The sequence below is a fragment of the Lygodium microphyllum genome, chromosome 17 (assembly GCF_053477565.2).
Source record: "Lygodium microphyllum isolate KBCC chromosome 17, Lygodium_microphyllum_v1.1.10, whole genome shotgun sequence".
Taxonomy (NCBI): Eukaryota; Viridiplantae; Streptophyta; class Polypodiopsida; order Schizaeales; family Lygodiaceae; genus Lygodium; species Lygodium microphyllum.
Window position 1 is genome coordinate 99,129,051 of NC_141151.1, and position 16,866 is coordinate 99,145,916.

At 42.6% G+C, this 16,866-nt stretch overlaps 1 protein-coding gene across 2 annotated transcripts; it reads left to right on the top strand.

The window, feature by feature from the left end:
• The first annotated feature begins 1,968 nt into the window (after nt 1–1,968).
• Nucleotides 1,969–16,564, top strand: LOC148022182 (pentatricopeptide repeat-containing protein At2g34400-like). 2 transcript variants are annotated; one of them, XM_087697815.1, is made up of 2 exons: nt 1,969–4,433; nt 16,261–16,564. In XM_087697815.1, the coding sequence occupies exon 1, from the start codon at nt 2,060–2,062 to the stop codon at nt 3,884–3,886; it is 1,827 nt and encodes a 608-aa protein (XP_087553941.1). In that variant the 5' UTR covers nt 1,969–2,059; the 3' UTR covers nt 3,887–4,433; nt 16,261–16,564. The 2 variants fall into 2 exon arrangements, with proteins under 2 accessions (XP_087553941.1, XP_087553942.1); XM_087697816.1 differs by having other exon boundaries at nt 16,273–16,564.
• Nucleotides 16,565–16,866: the final 302 nt, after the last annotated feature.

Consider the following 16,866-nt stretch of genomic DNA (forward strand, 5'->3'; position numbering starts at 1 on the left):
CTTTTTCTGAGTGCGTACAGAAAACTTCCGCCTCCAAAACAGGCCCCGAAATGGCCTCAAATAAAAAAAACAGAGCAACTAGGGCTAAAGCCCTGTCCCGCAACATATACTGCCCTCTTGCTACACCGCGAAGGGCGTCTCAATCTGAGACAATGCACTCTTGCACTTTCCGACTGTGCTACCTGCAAAGACTTACTCCCAAAATAGAAAAATGAAAGCAACACTGGTCCTCTTACCAGAACACCGCGAACTTGGCTTGCTTTCTTGAGCTCCTTACCACAAACAAGGCTCTGATATCATGTCAAGATTGTGGGAGAGAAGGAAGGAGTCTCACTTGTAGCTTTCTTGCTTGCACAATGGGGGAATACACACAAAGATGGAGGCTGAAAACGGTTTTCCTCTTCTTAGTTGTGTAAGCCAAAAGAACTCCAGTACAAAGAAATAGAAGAACCCTATTTATGGGTCTCAAACCAAACTCAACTAACTAAGGTGGCATACTAACTGAGCCACGAATTAGAGTAGATAAGGATAGCTGTCATGTAGCTATTATTCATGGGCGATGTACCAACCGCATCTACAGCTAACAAGTCAGTGACATAAATGCACAATGGTCACCCTGGCATATCACGAGTGGAGCTCGATATCTCAACAGATCGGCTGTTGTGGCAAGGTTCTTTTTTCTATTTCCCTCTTTTTGCCTCATGCTTTAAGTCTATACCTGTCTATTCTTCTACAAATGGCATAGGAGAGAGCCTAGCGCTCTTTTATAAGAGTTTTTAGAGTTTTTTGATACGCCTTCCATTTAAAATTGCACTTTTTGCCTTAGCTTAGCTTTAGGGGCTGCCTCTGTGCCTTTGCTATTTTTCTATCATTTTTTCACTCTTTGCTTCATATTTCCGCCATCTCGAATTGAGGTTAATACTCGTGATGGCATGCATTTGCGTGATGACCTGTTTCATGTCATAAATAGCATAAGTCTAGAAAATAGGAAAATCTGATTTTGACTAAGATCTCCAGACCATTAGGATTAAACACCTCAAGGAAGTTAAGAACCTCATCTCTTTGGTCCCATAATATGTATGTCGTCTTGTTAGGGTGGATGATATTGTTAGATGAAGAAGGAACACATAGCACTTTGTTGAGTGCCTTAGCTAGGGAAGAAACCTTTGAATCCATGCAATAAAGGAGTCCTAGGAAGGTGACCCAAACTAGGCACTTGTGAAGCAATGTGTCATCATGGGAGATTCCAAAAGTCCAAGGGAGAGTGTAGATGTAGTCACATTTGTAGCCCACAAATGAAGCGAGCATCCAATCTTTTTCTAGTTTGGATGATACCAAAGCAAAGTAGAAACCTTGATCAACAAAATGGTGCTGTAGAAGCATTACCCTCACCTGGCAGGTTTGAAGAAACCATCATGTGAATTCTTCTTTCTAGGGAATCTATTTGATGAAAAAGATATACACATGCTTTGTAGAAAAATTAGCACAAAACTGACAAGATTGGTAAGAGAGAAGGCCACAGAAGCCTTCTTAATCTTTGACTTGCCCTCCACTAGTAGTGAATTTTTCCTCTAGTGAAAGCTTTGAGATCTTGACGCATGGAATTTTCAACTTCATGTCAACACCATAATTGCAAAAAGTATTGGAATAATCTACCTCTCTAATCTTGCTACGTTTTGAGCTTTCCTCTCTTCCCTTGTAAGATTAGTGCTTATTTGTAGAAGATAATTGCATATACAAGCAAAGTGGAGGCATTACACATGGCCATGATACAATGAGCGTCAATAAAGGGCCTCAAATCGCCCTTTATTATTTTAAGATTTTGGGGGCCACATGGGAACTAGACCTGGGTTTCCAGCCCTTCCTCTCCCGAGTCCCTTCCAATCACTAAATACCTTCTTTCCAACGGATAATTATTAATTTTGCCATATTCGAAAGATGAAAACCCTAGTGCCTCTCCGTAGAGATATTTTTGCGCGTTGTAAAACAAATACTTTGGCTCCCCCTCAATGTCTCTCGTTAGAAGCTGGATTTCGCTTCGAGAGCAGCATAAGTCACCATGGCAGGGCTGAGCGTGCACGCATATGCCCCGACAAGCCCCACGGCCTCGTCCATGATGTGGTCTCGCAGCTGCCCTGCGGCTGCATCCCCATGCCGGCGGACCGCCCTGGCGCGTTCCTGCTCTGTGTACATGTGCAGCCGGCCAGCGTCCACATCCCCGCAGGCCTATCCGCCGCAGCAGCAATATCCCATGCCATCGCCGGCGTATCCCCAGCAGCCGCAGCAGCAATATGCTCCGCCCCCTCCCCCGCCCCCGCCGGCTTACCCGCAGCAGCAATATGCCCCGCCCCCGCCGGCCTACTCCCAACAGGCTGTCCCGCCCCCCGGCCCCCGCCCCCGCATTGTCCCCCCGCCGCCCTACATCAAAAACCGTAACGCTCCACCTAGCCGGGAGGAGCTCGATCGCCAGGCCAAGCTCTGGGAGGACTTCTTCAACAACCCCATGGATTGGTGGGACAACAGACAGGACAAGCGGAACCCTAGGTTCCCTGATTTCCGGCACAAGGCCTCCAAGGAAGGCCTCTGGCTCGAGAGCCGCTCCAAGCCTGCCTGGGTCGAAAAACGCCTCCGCCTCCTTGATACAGAGAAGGTTTTTGTCGCCACCTGTGAGGGTGAGGACCTCGACAAGGCCCTTGATAAGGCCATTGACACCCTCCATAGTGTCGGCCCGGACTTTGCATCCTTTTCTGACAATGGCCACCGCATACTTTTCAGATTGTGTAACACCATACAGACTCTGCCCGCTGCTAAGAGAATCTTTGAATGCCTTAGCCAGTATGGACTTGAAACTCATAAAACAATCGGTGAATACATGGTCAGTTCCTTCAACTTCTGTGGTGGCCATGCAGAGGCCATCCAGCTTTTTCACAACTTGAAAGAACGCACTGCCTTCTCTTATACCATTGCAGTTGCCAGTTACACTGAAACTGGTAAGGCAGTGGAGGCAGTGAAGCTTTATGAGACCATGCAAAACGAAGGGATTGAGCCTGATGAATATACATACGTTGGCCTGATTAAAGCTTGTGCATTCGCAGCAGATTTGGAAACAGGCAGAAAACTTCATGAGGCAACACGCGGAAAGTGGTATGAATCACATGTCTACGTTGGTAATGCCCTCATTGGTTTGTATGGAAAGAACCTCCACACTACAGAAGCTGAGGATGTTTTCAAGTCGCTACCAGAGCGTGATACTGTATCTTGGAACTCAATGTTGTTGTCATATATAGAGAAGGCTGATGCAATGAAGACTATGTGTCTGTTAAGGCAGATGCTACAGGAGGGAGTGGAGTTACAACCATGGACTGTGGTGATTGCTCTTGAATCTACCAGCTTGCTTGCAGACTCTGATGTTGTGGTGGTTGATGGTGCGTCCAACAAAGTTATAGCTTTGGAAATTGGGCAGGCATTCCATGCTATGGCAATGAAGAGTAAGAAGTTTGACAAAAATGCATTTATTCCCAGTAGTCTCTTGTCCATGTATGCAAAATGTGGAAAATACCAAGAGGCAGAGCATGTGTTCAGTAGCTCCCAAAATCAGAATGTTGTTTTATGGAATGCAATGGCTTCAGTTTATGTTGAGCAATCCCAAGGAGAAAAAACTCTACTTCTTTACAAGAAAATGTTAGAGGATGGTGTTGAGCCTGATATTCGGAGCTTTGTGGTTGCCCTTGAAGCATGCCAGTTCATCCAAGAAAACAATGAAGCTGCACGAAGAGAAGGGAAATCAGACAAAGAGGTGTTTTTGGAACTACATCAATCATTGATTGCTGATGCCCAGAAGAAGGGTTTTGATATAGATGCCTTAAGTAATGCTACCTGTGCATAAACACGTGGCAAATATTGCAGCATATGGTATTTTCATGTCAAGGATTCTGGCTGGGGTTGGAGTGCACGAGCAGAGCCTGAAAGCTTGGGTGAGAGTGATAGAGAAGTGTCAGCTCAAACAATCAGATTATGTGCTCTTAGTTTGACTTCTCTATGAATCAGCCAGTGGTTATGCACTAATGCCAGGGGAAGTTTAGTTTCAATTTTCTTGTGAATATGCCAGCAGGTGTAAGCACATCATGGCTTCTCTATTGGGGTGCTGTGTTTTCGTGACGCTCGACATTGTATAATGCAGCCAATGGATGGGGTCCATCTGTTCAAAGCTGTATGAAACAGATGATGTGGCTTTGGACTATGCCAATGGAAATGCAGCAGCACATACATTACTCTTATCTGAGGAGACAACTTGGCAGCCCTGAGCTTGGATGGTTTCTCATCTTGTACTGGTAGAAGAGATTATGGGCATCTGACAGCAGCCACAACAGGAGCTAGTTGCCAAAGTTCACAAGCAGCGGACTGTTCGTGGCTTGAACTGGTCATTATAACAGGTTGGTGGCCATAGAATTGTGCTATAGCAAAAGCCTTAAAAGGCATCTTTTATATCAAAGGCAGGGAGTAATAGGTTGCTGCTCACGTTAACTTGTTACAGCTATGAGAGTGACGAATCTGTATACATTGTTTTGTGGGGGTAAAGATGCCCCTGGTAACAGAATGATTTCTACTGCTTCTTTTGTCAAATACTTGTATTTCTTTTGAGGTCGTCTTTCATCTTTCTTACTTTCTGCTTTCTTGTCCTTCAATTTGTGTGCAGAGTGTGCACTCACTCATATACAAATGAAGCTGCATGATCAAGTCTGTAATTTGTGTGGTGTGAGAAATGATGATATAGGCTGTCTGTTTTAATCTTCTGCATTTATTGTGCATATGTTGTTGTGGATAGAAGGTATGGTTTCTTTTCTCCCTTTCAAGGTGTCGGCAATTTTGTGCACATTCAAGTCGCTCTCTGTCAATGCTGTGTGTTCAGTGTGTGCAATGTTGTCTGTCATCTGACTTCAGATCATGAAAGTTCGGAGTTCTATTTTAATGGCTGAGGATAGGGAGTGTTAGGCTAGGTACCTTTTAACAAGTGTACTTCCTACTGTGAGGCCATGTAGTTTACAACAGGGATAGTTCTCCAACTTGTACTGGACAAACAAGGTCAATAGAAACCGCTTGGCGTTCATTGTACTCTGGACTCTTGCCTTTTGCCATAATATCTAGTTGATCACCAGAGGAGGAACTCCCCAGAAATGGTTCCACAGCCTTTATTGATATGGTGATAAAATGTGTTAAGTGCAGAAAGCACACTTGCACACCTGGAACTTCATGGTCAAATTTATATTTTGTAGGGTGTTCCAACTCGCCTTTGGCCATAATCTCCACTCAAGCTTTGTAGTAGGGATTATCCCCAAAAATGGCTCAAAACAATCCTTGTTGATGTGATGATATGAGATCACCAATTCCATAAGCAAAAATAGCAACAATAAAAAACAACCAAAATGAAGTTATGAGAGGACCTAAAGATATAAACCCATAATATGCAAGGGGTCTCAAAACCTTGATCGTCCTCTTGCTATTCAGAAAGATTGTATTGTCAATAGATGCTTCATTTGCAAGAGGTTAAAGTTAACGGACAAATCAATCAAAGCTTTGGAGTTGCATCTATAGAACTTGAAGATGAACATATAAAACCTAGGAGATAGGTGGGGAGGTGTTAGAAACTTGGATTACTCTCGAGCTAGAAAGCAGGTTCTCATGCAATACATATTTGCTATTTTAGCTATTGGTTTAGAGACATAAATGCTGACCAATTTGCCAGTCACTTTGAGAATATCATGTGTGTTCTATATATAGGTACATTTGACATATGACTCGAAAGGAAGCTCTAGAGATGGAAGCTTATACAAGTGATGTCATGCACAAACTTCACAGTGCTAAGATTGTGACCATTTATGGGATTGATGCAATGATGCATATCCTATTAGCTATTAGCTTGTCGAAGTAGCTTTTATGATATTGCATTCTTTGGAGGAGTGAAGGCTTAGCATTGAGACTCAAACTAGGGCATGGCTCATGCAATATTGATAATGAAGCCCTATAGGAGATGGACAAAGGCAAAAGCAATGGATTTTAGTTTGTCCAAGGTAAGGAAAATCTTAATAATGGTAACCATTAATGGGATTATGAGACAATGATGTATATCTTATAAGCTATTAGCTTGGTGAAGTAGCTTTTATGATGTTGCACTCTTTGGAGGAGTGAAGGCTTCAACATTGAGAATCAAACTAGGGCATGGCTCATACAATATTGATAATAAAGCCCAATAGGAGAGGGACAAAGGCAAAAGCAATGGATTTCAGTTTGTCTAAGCTAAGAAAAATCTTAATAATGGTAACATAAATAATTAGAAGAGAATGGATAATTTCAACAATTCTCCCCTTTGCTCATAGGCACCCTTGATGACTCCCATTAGAAAGAGGGGATGGATGATAGTAAGCAAGATGAAAAGCAAGAGTTTGCATCTACCCTTGGACTTGGATGAAGACCAAATTTTGGTGGAAAACACCTACAACCAAACTAATGAATCTAATATAGATAATTCTTTCATTGACTTGATTGAGAATTTTGAGGGGGATGGGATCTTGAACATGGATGATGATAGGGTGGGGAACAAATCAAAGGGCTACTTCTGTTATAAGATTTGAGATACACACTCGACTTTCTTATATACTTAAAATATATGGTAAATATTATGTTGGCATAGAGAACATATGAGAGAAAAGAAAGGTAAATATTATGCTAGCATAGAGAGAGAATATATGAGAGAAAAGAAAGATGTAGAGAGAGAAAGAGAGATAGAGAGATTGACAATACACTAGGGATTGGAAAATGGGCCAGTCCCCCCCTCCTTGTGGAGTTATATTATTGACAAGGAGCAAGCTCCTCCGTTACACATAAACCAGTTCTTACTTGTAGATTTGTCAGAGTGCAACGATGCGAAAGCGTAGGACAAAGACCGAGAGAGAGTGAACACAGAGAGGAGAGAGAGAGAGAGAGGAGTGTAAACACAGAAAATTTGCAGTGTAGTATGCTGTATAAGAGTGCAGAAATATACATGGGGACAAATGAAATATCTGCGTATGTCTCTGACTTGATGACCTCAATCTCCGTCAGCCGGAGCGCAGTCATCCTCAACCAACAGATCTCAAGACCAGAATCTGAAGTGAATAGATGCTGAAGTGTGCCACAAACCGACTATAAATAGCCAAAAAAATAGGAAATAACTGCACCAGGTCGGCTGCATTAAGTGCAGTTGACTACAGTAAACTGGCCGACTGTGCAATCCGACTGCCCAGTGCCACGTGGCATCCTATCGTATTATTGACGTGTCCTCTATGCTGACGTGGAACCTGCTGTACTCTGTTGTCCACCGACTGTCTAACACCCCCTCTTAGATCTTGGACGAGTCAAAAGGCTAAGGGATCTGGAATGCTGTCGAAGAAGAGCTTGGGGAAGCGCCTTCGTAAACAAATCTGCAAGATTATCCTTTGTTTTACAGTACTCCACATCAATGGTCCCATCCAAAAGCTTCTCCCGAATGAAGTGATACTGGATCTCAATGTGCTTCGTCCGGGCATGGAATATAGGATTTTGTACCAAGGCAATGCAACTCTCATTGTCGCACCGCAGAAGAGTAGGACGAGTCTGGGGGCAATCAAGCTCCTCCAACAATCTCCGAAGCCACACAACCTCACATGTGGTGGAAGACGCAGTTTGATACTCCGCCTCAGTAGAAGAAAGGGCTAATGTGGGCTGCTTCTTGCTACTCCAAGAGATAACACCTGTACCCAAGGTAAAACAGTAGCCTGTAGTAGACTGTCGGTGGTCCACATCGCCAGCCCAATCTGAGGCACTCCAACCTGCAAGAACCAGATCGGAAGCATCTGTACCTGCGGGATAAGAAATCCCTAAGTCAGAGGTCCTCCTCAAATACCGAAGAATCCTCAGGGTAGCCTGTCAATGCACTTGTTTGGGTTCAGTCATGAACCCTGCCAAAAGACCTACAGCAAAACAAAGATCAACAAGAGTGTTGAGAAGTCAAATCAAGGATCCAATCAACTAATGGTAGCGTGAAGCATCCATCACGGGAGAATCTGAGTGTGAAGTGGCCTTCCAATTTGGATCCATAGGAGTAGTAATGGACTGACAAGTCTCCATCTCAAAAGTCACCAAGTGCTCTTGAATGTACTTCTGTTGAGAGATGAAAATCCCCCTCTGAGACTGATAAATCTCGTGACCCAAGAAGAAATGAAGAAGTCCCAAATTCGTCATCTTGAATGTCTGATGTAAAGCTGTCTTGGTCTCTTAGACCTTCTGTGCATGATCGCCTGTCAGAATCATCATCAACATACAACACAAATAACACACGACCAACCTCGGAAGTGTGCACATAAAGGTGCGGATCGTCCTTGGAGTGCCGATATCCCAACTTCGACTAAAGAAACGAGTCAATCTTCTCGTTCCATGCACGCAAAGCTTGCTTGAGACCATACAAGGCCTTCAACCTGTAAACTTTCCCATCCGAGGATCCAAAGCAAGGAGGGGAGGCTGCTCAACATAGATCTCCTCCTGCAAGTCACCATTTAGATAGGTCAACATCACATCCAACTGATAGATATGCCATCTCCTATGGCCAGCCAAGGCAAGAACAACTTGAATAGTCGCCATACGAGCAGTGGGAGCAAAAGTATCATGGAAATCAATGCCGGGGCGTTGAGCAAAACCTTTAGCAACAAAGCGAGCCTTGTGCTTGTCCAAAGAACCATTGCTAATGTACAAGGCCTTGAAGTCCCACTTGACACCAATCACCTTCTTATGAGAGGGACAAGGCACAAGAGACCAAGTGCCATTCCTCTCAATAGCCTCCAACTCGACTTCCATAGCCTTCTGCCAATTATCAGACTGGCAAAGCCTCCTTCATTGAAGTGGGCTCACGATCCTGCATAACACGGATCATCAAACAATAGTTGGAGCAAACAAGCTCTGAAGAATGTGCGTGGTTCCTCCGTGACCTCCGCGATCCATCCTGCAGTTCCCTCTCCTCAGGAACTCCCTCGATCCTTGAATCTCGGAGTGTGTCACGGGCCCAACGGGGAGGAGGATGAACTTCTCCCCGTTGCTCTCCATCTGCTGAAGACTCGGGTACATCCATCGGTAGACACTCCTCTGGGGTGGCTGGCAGAAGAGAAGACTTTGAATCAGAAGAAGAATCTCTAGCAAGAGGCTCTGGCTCCAAAGGAACTGTCTCGGGAGCCCAATTCTCCCCTGGATCTCCAAGGACGGGGTGCTCCTCACCCCCCTCTATGGTCGGAACTTCCATGAACCGCACATCTCGGCTCGTGTAAACATCCCGTTTGACGGGATCAAACATATGATAACCTTGGGACTAGGAGCTATAGCTAACAAAAACCTGTCATTGCGAAGCCACCTCGAACTTATCACGTTGCGTCTTCGGAATGTGCACATAAGCGTCACACCCAAAGATCCTGAAATAAGAGACATCAAGCTTAGTCCCGAAGTAAGCCTCAAAAGGTGTCATCCTATCAACGGTCGAAGTGGGAGATCGATTGAGGATGTGAATTGCGGTAGCCATTGCCTCAGCCCACAGAAACTGAGGTGTCTGTCGGCGCTCCATCATGGTGTGCGCCATCTCGATCACACGTCGGTTCTTCCGCTCCAAAATACCATTCTCTTGGGGAGTGTTGGTGTTAACAAACTCTTGGTGAATGTCCCTATTCGCACAAAAACGAGCAAACTCATTAGATATAAATTCACCTCCCTTGTTTGAACGCAAGGTCTTCAGTCTTCGACCAGAACGGTTCTCCTCAAAGGGAAGCCAATCCTTGAAGTGAGAGAAAGCCTTCGACTTCAATGTCAAGAATAGACCCAAGTCATCCTATTGTAGTCATCTACAATCAACATGAAGTACAAGCTCCCCTTTAGGGACTCAATCCTCATCGGGCCATAAAGATCCGTAGATACAAGATCCATGGGTGAAGTAGACCGCTTAGAAGCTTTGTTGGGAATTGTATCTCGATGCAATTTCCCATGAATGCAGGAGACACATGGCTGATGGCTCACCACTATGGTTGGCAATCCTCGGACAAACGACCCTTGCGACGTCTTCCGAAGGTACTCGTAGTTCAGGTGGCCAAACCGAGCATGCCATAGCTTGGACTGTATTTGAGAAGTAAGAAGAAGAGAGGTAAGAGCTAGGGAAGACTTCAACTTGTAGATGCCATCCTCCTCATACCCTGCATAGAGAACCTTCCTCAATCCACGATCAAGGACGCGAATAATATCACTGTGAAACTCCACCAAGAGACCAAGAGCACAAATCTTATGGACTGAAAGCAAATGATACCCCAAGCTTGGTACTTGCAACACCTTGGAAATGTGGGTACCACCACATCCATCTGGAATAAGCTGCATCTCATCCCGCGCATCAATAGACACAAAAGAGCTATCTCCAATGAGAATCTGCCCATGCGAAGGTCGCAAATGGGCAACACCATTGGAAGAAGGAGTCATGTGCCATGAGGCACCACTGTCCACAATCCGCTCTCGAGCCTGGGGAGCTGTCATCGCAGCATTAGAAGTCTTCGATGTAGAGTCCTCAATGACTGTTAAGTGTAGAAAAGCAACTGATGAGGGTGCAACCACCGCTCCAGAATCCTTTGTGTCCTTGTCTTTGTCGGGGCAATCCTTCTTCCAGTGACCGGTCTTACCACAAATATAGCAAGTCGATTCCTTCTCCTTGTCCTTCTTGGATTTGTTGCCCTCCTTCTTCTTTTGGTCCTTCCCCTTCTTCTGAGAGGCTTGACCAACCAAAGCCTCCGATTTGGAAGCATTCTGTCTCTTCAATTGTTCCTCGTGGTCCAAGACCATAGGAAACAACTCTTCCCATTGAAGAGTCGACTCCCGCCCTGATGCAATAAGGGCGGAATAAAAGGCATCAAATCGTGGCAGCAATTTTGACAGTAAAGTGATCGCCATGTCTTCGGAGGAAATAGGCTTCCCCGCATTTTGAACTTGCATCTAAAGTTGCTGAAGCTTGTTGATGTGTTCCCAAAACGAAGAAGACTTATTCATGGACAAAGTCTGCGTCTGCACCTCCAAAGAAACCCTCTTCATCAGGGTCATTCGATTGTACATTTGGTCGAGCTCCAGCCATATCTCTTGAGCTTTGTCAAGTGCTCGATGTGAGCTATCACGGCTGTAGTGCAAGACAGAAACAGAAAAGATCGAATCTTGGCATTTAGTTTGTCCCAATGAGACTGAGCCTTGGTCAACTCCACACGAGCATTGGAAGAGAGTTTGGACTCATCCCTCATTGAGGGCATGTTAATCTCCTCCATCACCAGTTCCACCAAATCATAAGATTCCAAAATGGCCAACATAATCACCCGCCAGATGCGGTAATTGTCACCATCAAGCTTTTGATCCAATGGAAGAGCTAGTAGGATAGGCACCTTCCTGTCCATTATCGCGTGGAACTCCAAATCAGTCTCTGGAGACATGTTAACCTGCAATACTTGCACAAATGCAAAATCAGCCCCCTTTGACTGTATAAACATAGCCTTCTAGGGCTGGTTCCTCCGCTACCCAAACCTTCTTCACCCGCCGAAGGCGATGAAAAAGTAAAATTTGCAATGGAAGGCCTCAAATACAACCTTCCTCCCCTTCGAATAGGAATAACCTGCAACAAATTCATCGATTAGACTCCTTTTCCGCACGCCCACGCTCGCTTCAGCCTTGATCCGATGCGCAGCCCTCCCGCTCGCCCTCAAATCCTGGAAACGTAGCCTTGTGTCACGCTGAAATCTCCTCTTCAGATAGGTTCAGCCCTCAATTAGTCCATCTTCACCACTTTGATACCATGTTGGAGTGCAGCGATGCAAAAGCGTAGGACAAAGATTGAGAGAGTGAACATAGAGAGAAGAGAGAGAAAAGGAGACAATGTAAACATAGAAAATCTGTAGTGTAATATGCTGTATAAGAGTGCAGAAATAGTCTCTCTTAGCTAACATATCTCAAGACCAGAATTTGAAGTGAATAGATGCTGAAGTGTGCCACAAATTGGCTATAAATAGCCAAAAAAATAGAAAATAGATGCACTAGGTCAGCTGTATTAAATGCAATTGATTGCAGTAAACTGGTCAACTGTGCAGTCCGACTGGACAGAATTGTTGTCCAATTGCCCAGTGCCACATGGCATCCTGCCATACTGCTGATGTGTCCTCTGCACTCCGTGAAACTTGCTGTACTCTGCTGTCCACTGATTGTCCAGGAAATGATTGTCTAAAAAGATCTTAGGAACAAGATCACGGTTCCTTGCACGGCATACAATCGGCTAACACTTGCATAACTTGGAAGTTGGCACCTTTTGATCCTTCTTGAGTCTCTCCTTCTCTCCTACACAATATCTCTCTGTGCGTTGCTCGGATGAAAAAACATTCAACACAAAAGTTGTAGATCTCGTTGTTTCCGATAACCTAGGTGGGCGGTTTTTAGAGATCATCTTTCTATCGCGAGATATTTTAAAAATGGATTCACCATGTCTATTTTAAGAAAAAACAACTTTTTAAACTGTACTCTTAACTTGTGGTCTTGCAACCACCTTGAGCCATAGATAAGGAGAGTTCATTAGATTGCCTTGGGCCTCAACCTTAAGATTTACTTCCCACAAAAGCTTGTGCCATCTTAGACCTTAGAAAGAGAAAATCACTTCTCTCCTCACTTCTAGAGGATCGCGTCTTTTGTCTTTCTTAGTGAGAGAATTATCTCTCTCGTCTTTCTTAATGAAAGAAAATACATTAAACCTTGACTTTAAGGGAGAGGATGACCCCAAATGAATGCAATGCTCATTACACACAAGTAAACATTCCTAGGCGTCCTCGGATGCACACATAGATACATATACACAATGCTAATGCACTTCCTCTTCTTAAAACTCAATCCATCTTCATTTATGTGTAGCTCCTTGGTTCTTGTGTATACTCTGACACTTGGGAGACACTTCCTTCCCCCTTCATAACTTGTACTGCATGTACCAGATATCCTTGTCACAGTGCTATGATCACACCGTTAAGTGATACACTAGGAATACTGGTCTCTAAATGGTCTCATGGAGAATCAAGAAAAAGGGGAGTCTAAAAAAAGCTAGTCTCAATAAACTCTTAAACTAATATCCTACAACATAAAGATTCTCATAAAAAACCCTAGAAGAGCTAGAGTTTGGAAGGATTGCATGAAGGATCAATCCACCTTCCTTGTAGGAATTCAATCTGACAAGCTCTAGACTACAAAAGAATATGAAATTTGTAAATAGAAACTATACATGGGTCTTTACCAATCATAACTACTGAAATTTTGAGGATGGGGGAGCAATTTTAGTTCATAACAAGCTTGCTAGGTTGTAGGTTAAAACATTACAAGACCAGGATAATAGGTGGGTAGTTGCATTCCAATGAAGGAAAAATCCACCATTATCAATATCCTATAATCCTTGTGGTTGACTTCAAAACGGTTAAACATTTAGAAGCTAGATTCCTCCAAAAGGGACATCTTATTGCTAGTAATGAAAAACAATATGGAACTCTTGCAAAACATTTTGTCCACCTTTGTAAGTATTAAGTGTAAGGCATTTAAGAACTTGTTACTCTTTGATCATGTCCATATTCAAATAATCATATCCAATAACTTAGATAATAATTATATTCAGTAACTTAGACATTAAAAAAAATGGTTTGGTTGACTTCATTCAGATCCCATATTGTTTCAAATGGATGAAATAAGGGGTCACCTTAAATAAATTTGAACTAGAACCTTTAGAGAGACTAAATATCTTGCCCAAGCTGGTCTATTGCTATACAAAAGGTCTTAGCACTTGCTCAACTATTCTACGTAGGAAGCAATTGCTAAAAGGAAACAACTCTAGATCTATAGGTATGACCTCTGCAGCCAATTGGAAAGCAAAATAGATTAAGGCCAAGTAGAGTTGCAGGAAAAAGCTAAAGAGAAGGAATCCAACAATATAAACATACATGCTAGAACTTAGTGGATAGTGAAGGTCGATAAGCCAATCAAGGAAATGTTTGTAGCAATTAGGAATAAAAAAGAAAGGGCCTCTAATGCTAGTAGAAGCCATGGAATATGTTGCTTTTCCAATCAATAACAATGAGGGTGTTATCAAAGTTATACACAAAAGAGAAAAGAGGGATATCCTAACCAATTGCAAGCGTACCACATGTTTAACTTCAATATAGAAAATGTATGCAAAAACACTAGTGAGGAGGTTTTCTCCCCATTTACATGGCTTGGAAATAAAAGAACTAAAAGGTTTTATCAACGGTCAATTTATACTTGCTTTCATAATCTTACAATGGGAAGGGTTTGAGCATCCTTAGAAAACTAAACAAGACTTTTAATTTTTCAAAATTATCTTCTAAATATCCTACAATAGGCTAGATTAAGGATTGATCTTCCAATCCCTTCATTTGTTAGGGGTAAAGGCACATGCGACTACACCACCTATGTATTCACTATATTGACATTATTTGCACACTTTGTACATTGCAGGTGGCAGGTGCCCATCATTGTCTCTTCATTCTTTATTCTTTCAATGACTAATAGAATAAGGGAGGCTAGTCACACATTGCCATTTTTGGAGTTCCCACATCTTGAGTCTCTCTCTCTTGCTCTCTTGCTCCATTTGCAATAGCTCACAGCTCTATTGCTTCCACTTGCTCGTGCTCTCACTCGGCCTTCTCCCTTCAATTGTTATCAGAGCCCTTGCACTCGGGAGCTTCCTTATCATTCTTCTTAGCTCGTGATGAATACCTACATCACTTCATTCATGGCTACCATGGCTTTAACTTGAAGAGGTAACCATTGATGCTCCTCTTCTTCCTGGCCTTCTTACACGTGTCTAGGATTCCTTAGACTTGCTTGAGCACTTTAGAGTGCACTTGGAGATTTTAGGGTGTTTAGCGTTGGTAGCAACAACTTGGACAATAACCAATTTGATTGCACTTAATGCTTGGGATTCTCTTGTGGATTGGATTGAGCTTAAATAGCTTAGTTTTACTAAAGTTTTATTGTTGTTGTGCCTATGGGTAGTATACATGAACTTTATAATATATTTGTCATGCCTTTGATGCTTGGCCTTGATATCCTTGATGGTCATTTAATGCTTGGAATGTTATTGACTTGGTTTAGGCTTGCATAGCTCAGCTTATGCAATCATTTTCACTACTGTAATATAGTGGAAGTTTATACCTATTGTTCTTGGATGCCATTTGGGTACTTCATTCAACATATTGATGTGTGCCATTGATACTCTATACCTGGATATGCTATTGGAAGCTTTTAACCATTGAATTTTAGCTTGGTTACATGTATGGGAGCATTGACCTTATGCTTTGGGTGTTTCAGTGATTCTACTTATAAGCTTGAGGATTTGCCATATATATTGCTCTTGGATGTATGGTCTTGATGCATCTTAGCCTCCAGATGCTTATGTACTTCATGTATTGAGCTTGATTGCTATTCTCTAATTCGATTTTGCTTCAGTGGGAGCTACTTGACACTAAGATCTTCGCATTGAGTATTGGACTTTTGCAATTGAGCTTGAGCTTACTTCATTAAGATAGTGGAACTTGCTCTTTGGATGCTACTTGGATCCAATTACTTGCCTAGTGGGTTGATTTGATTCTTGCTTTGGACTCGGGACGTATACCCTTGTTTAGTTAGTTGTGCATTTGGTAGTTCTCTTCAATTATTCTTGAGACCTACTACATGTATGATATTTATGCCCGTTGGATGTATCTCTCTTTGACACAGTGAGTTTGACAGTTCTCGATACTGGTTACATGCTTAGTTACTACTAGTTGCTCGTACATATCTCATTTATTACAGGGTATACCTTGCAATTGAAGCCTATATTTCTTGGATCACTTGCTTATACTCGGTTTTGGATTTATTGTTGTATTTATTTTAGCATGTTGTAATTGTAGTTTTCATCATTGTTTATAAGAGTAGACACTTTATCTTGATAGTTCATTGATTGTAGTTAGTGGATAATTCACTATTTTGGCAGTTTTTCTTGCTTAGCACTTTCATTGGTTGTAATTTTTGGGTTGATTTGTACTAATTTACATTAACTTGTCTTCTTGTATTGTGCTTTTATTTCTTGGCATGATGGTTGATGGATCAAATGACAATGCTATCTTTAACATTGATAAATTGGATGGCACTAATTACATCTATTGGAAGGCACAAATATAGCAAGTTTTGATGTAAAAATTGCAGATTAAGCCATTGAGATATGAGGGTGTAAAGCCTGAACACTTTGATGCAGAGGATTGGGCTGAATTGGATGAGTCGTGTAAATCAGGTCTTCTATAAAGTTATCCCTTAAGGGCAGACCATTGGGTAGTTATGGGAGAAGATTCATCATGTCCATTATTATAAGCAGAGCCATGTCTCTCAAATGTATTGGTGGCTAAAACAACTCATAGACCTTTGTATGGAGGGGACTTCCATGTCCACCCACTTGTATGAGTTTTATTTTATTTTAGCCACTTGTCTTCACAGGGGATCGACTTTAAGGGGAGTCTTTCACCATTGTTCTTGTTGGTTACATTACTTGAATCATGAGACACATTACTACTATGTGTACAAATATGCATGCTGATGGGTTGGAATTGTAGGATATAGAGGGTGCATTATTGAATGAAGAGGTTAACAAAAATAATGTTGATGTTTTCTATAGCTCTCATGCTTTGATATCAAGAGGTAGTAATACTAACAGAAGTAATGACCATTGTGGGAGAGACTCTCAGAAGTCTCGTTTTTAGTCATGTGGATAGTCAGTCTTGT

Bases quoted from the DNA above. Each gene is read 5' to 3' on its own strand.
- LOC148022182 (XM_087697815.1), top strand. From the start codon at position 2,060: ATGGCAGGGCTGAGCGTGCACGCATATGCCCCGACAAGCCCCACGGCC.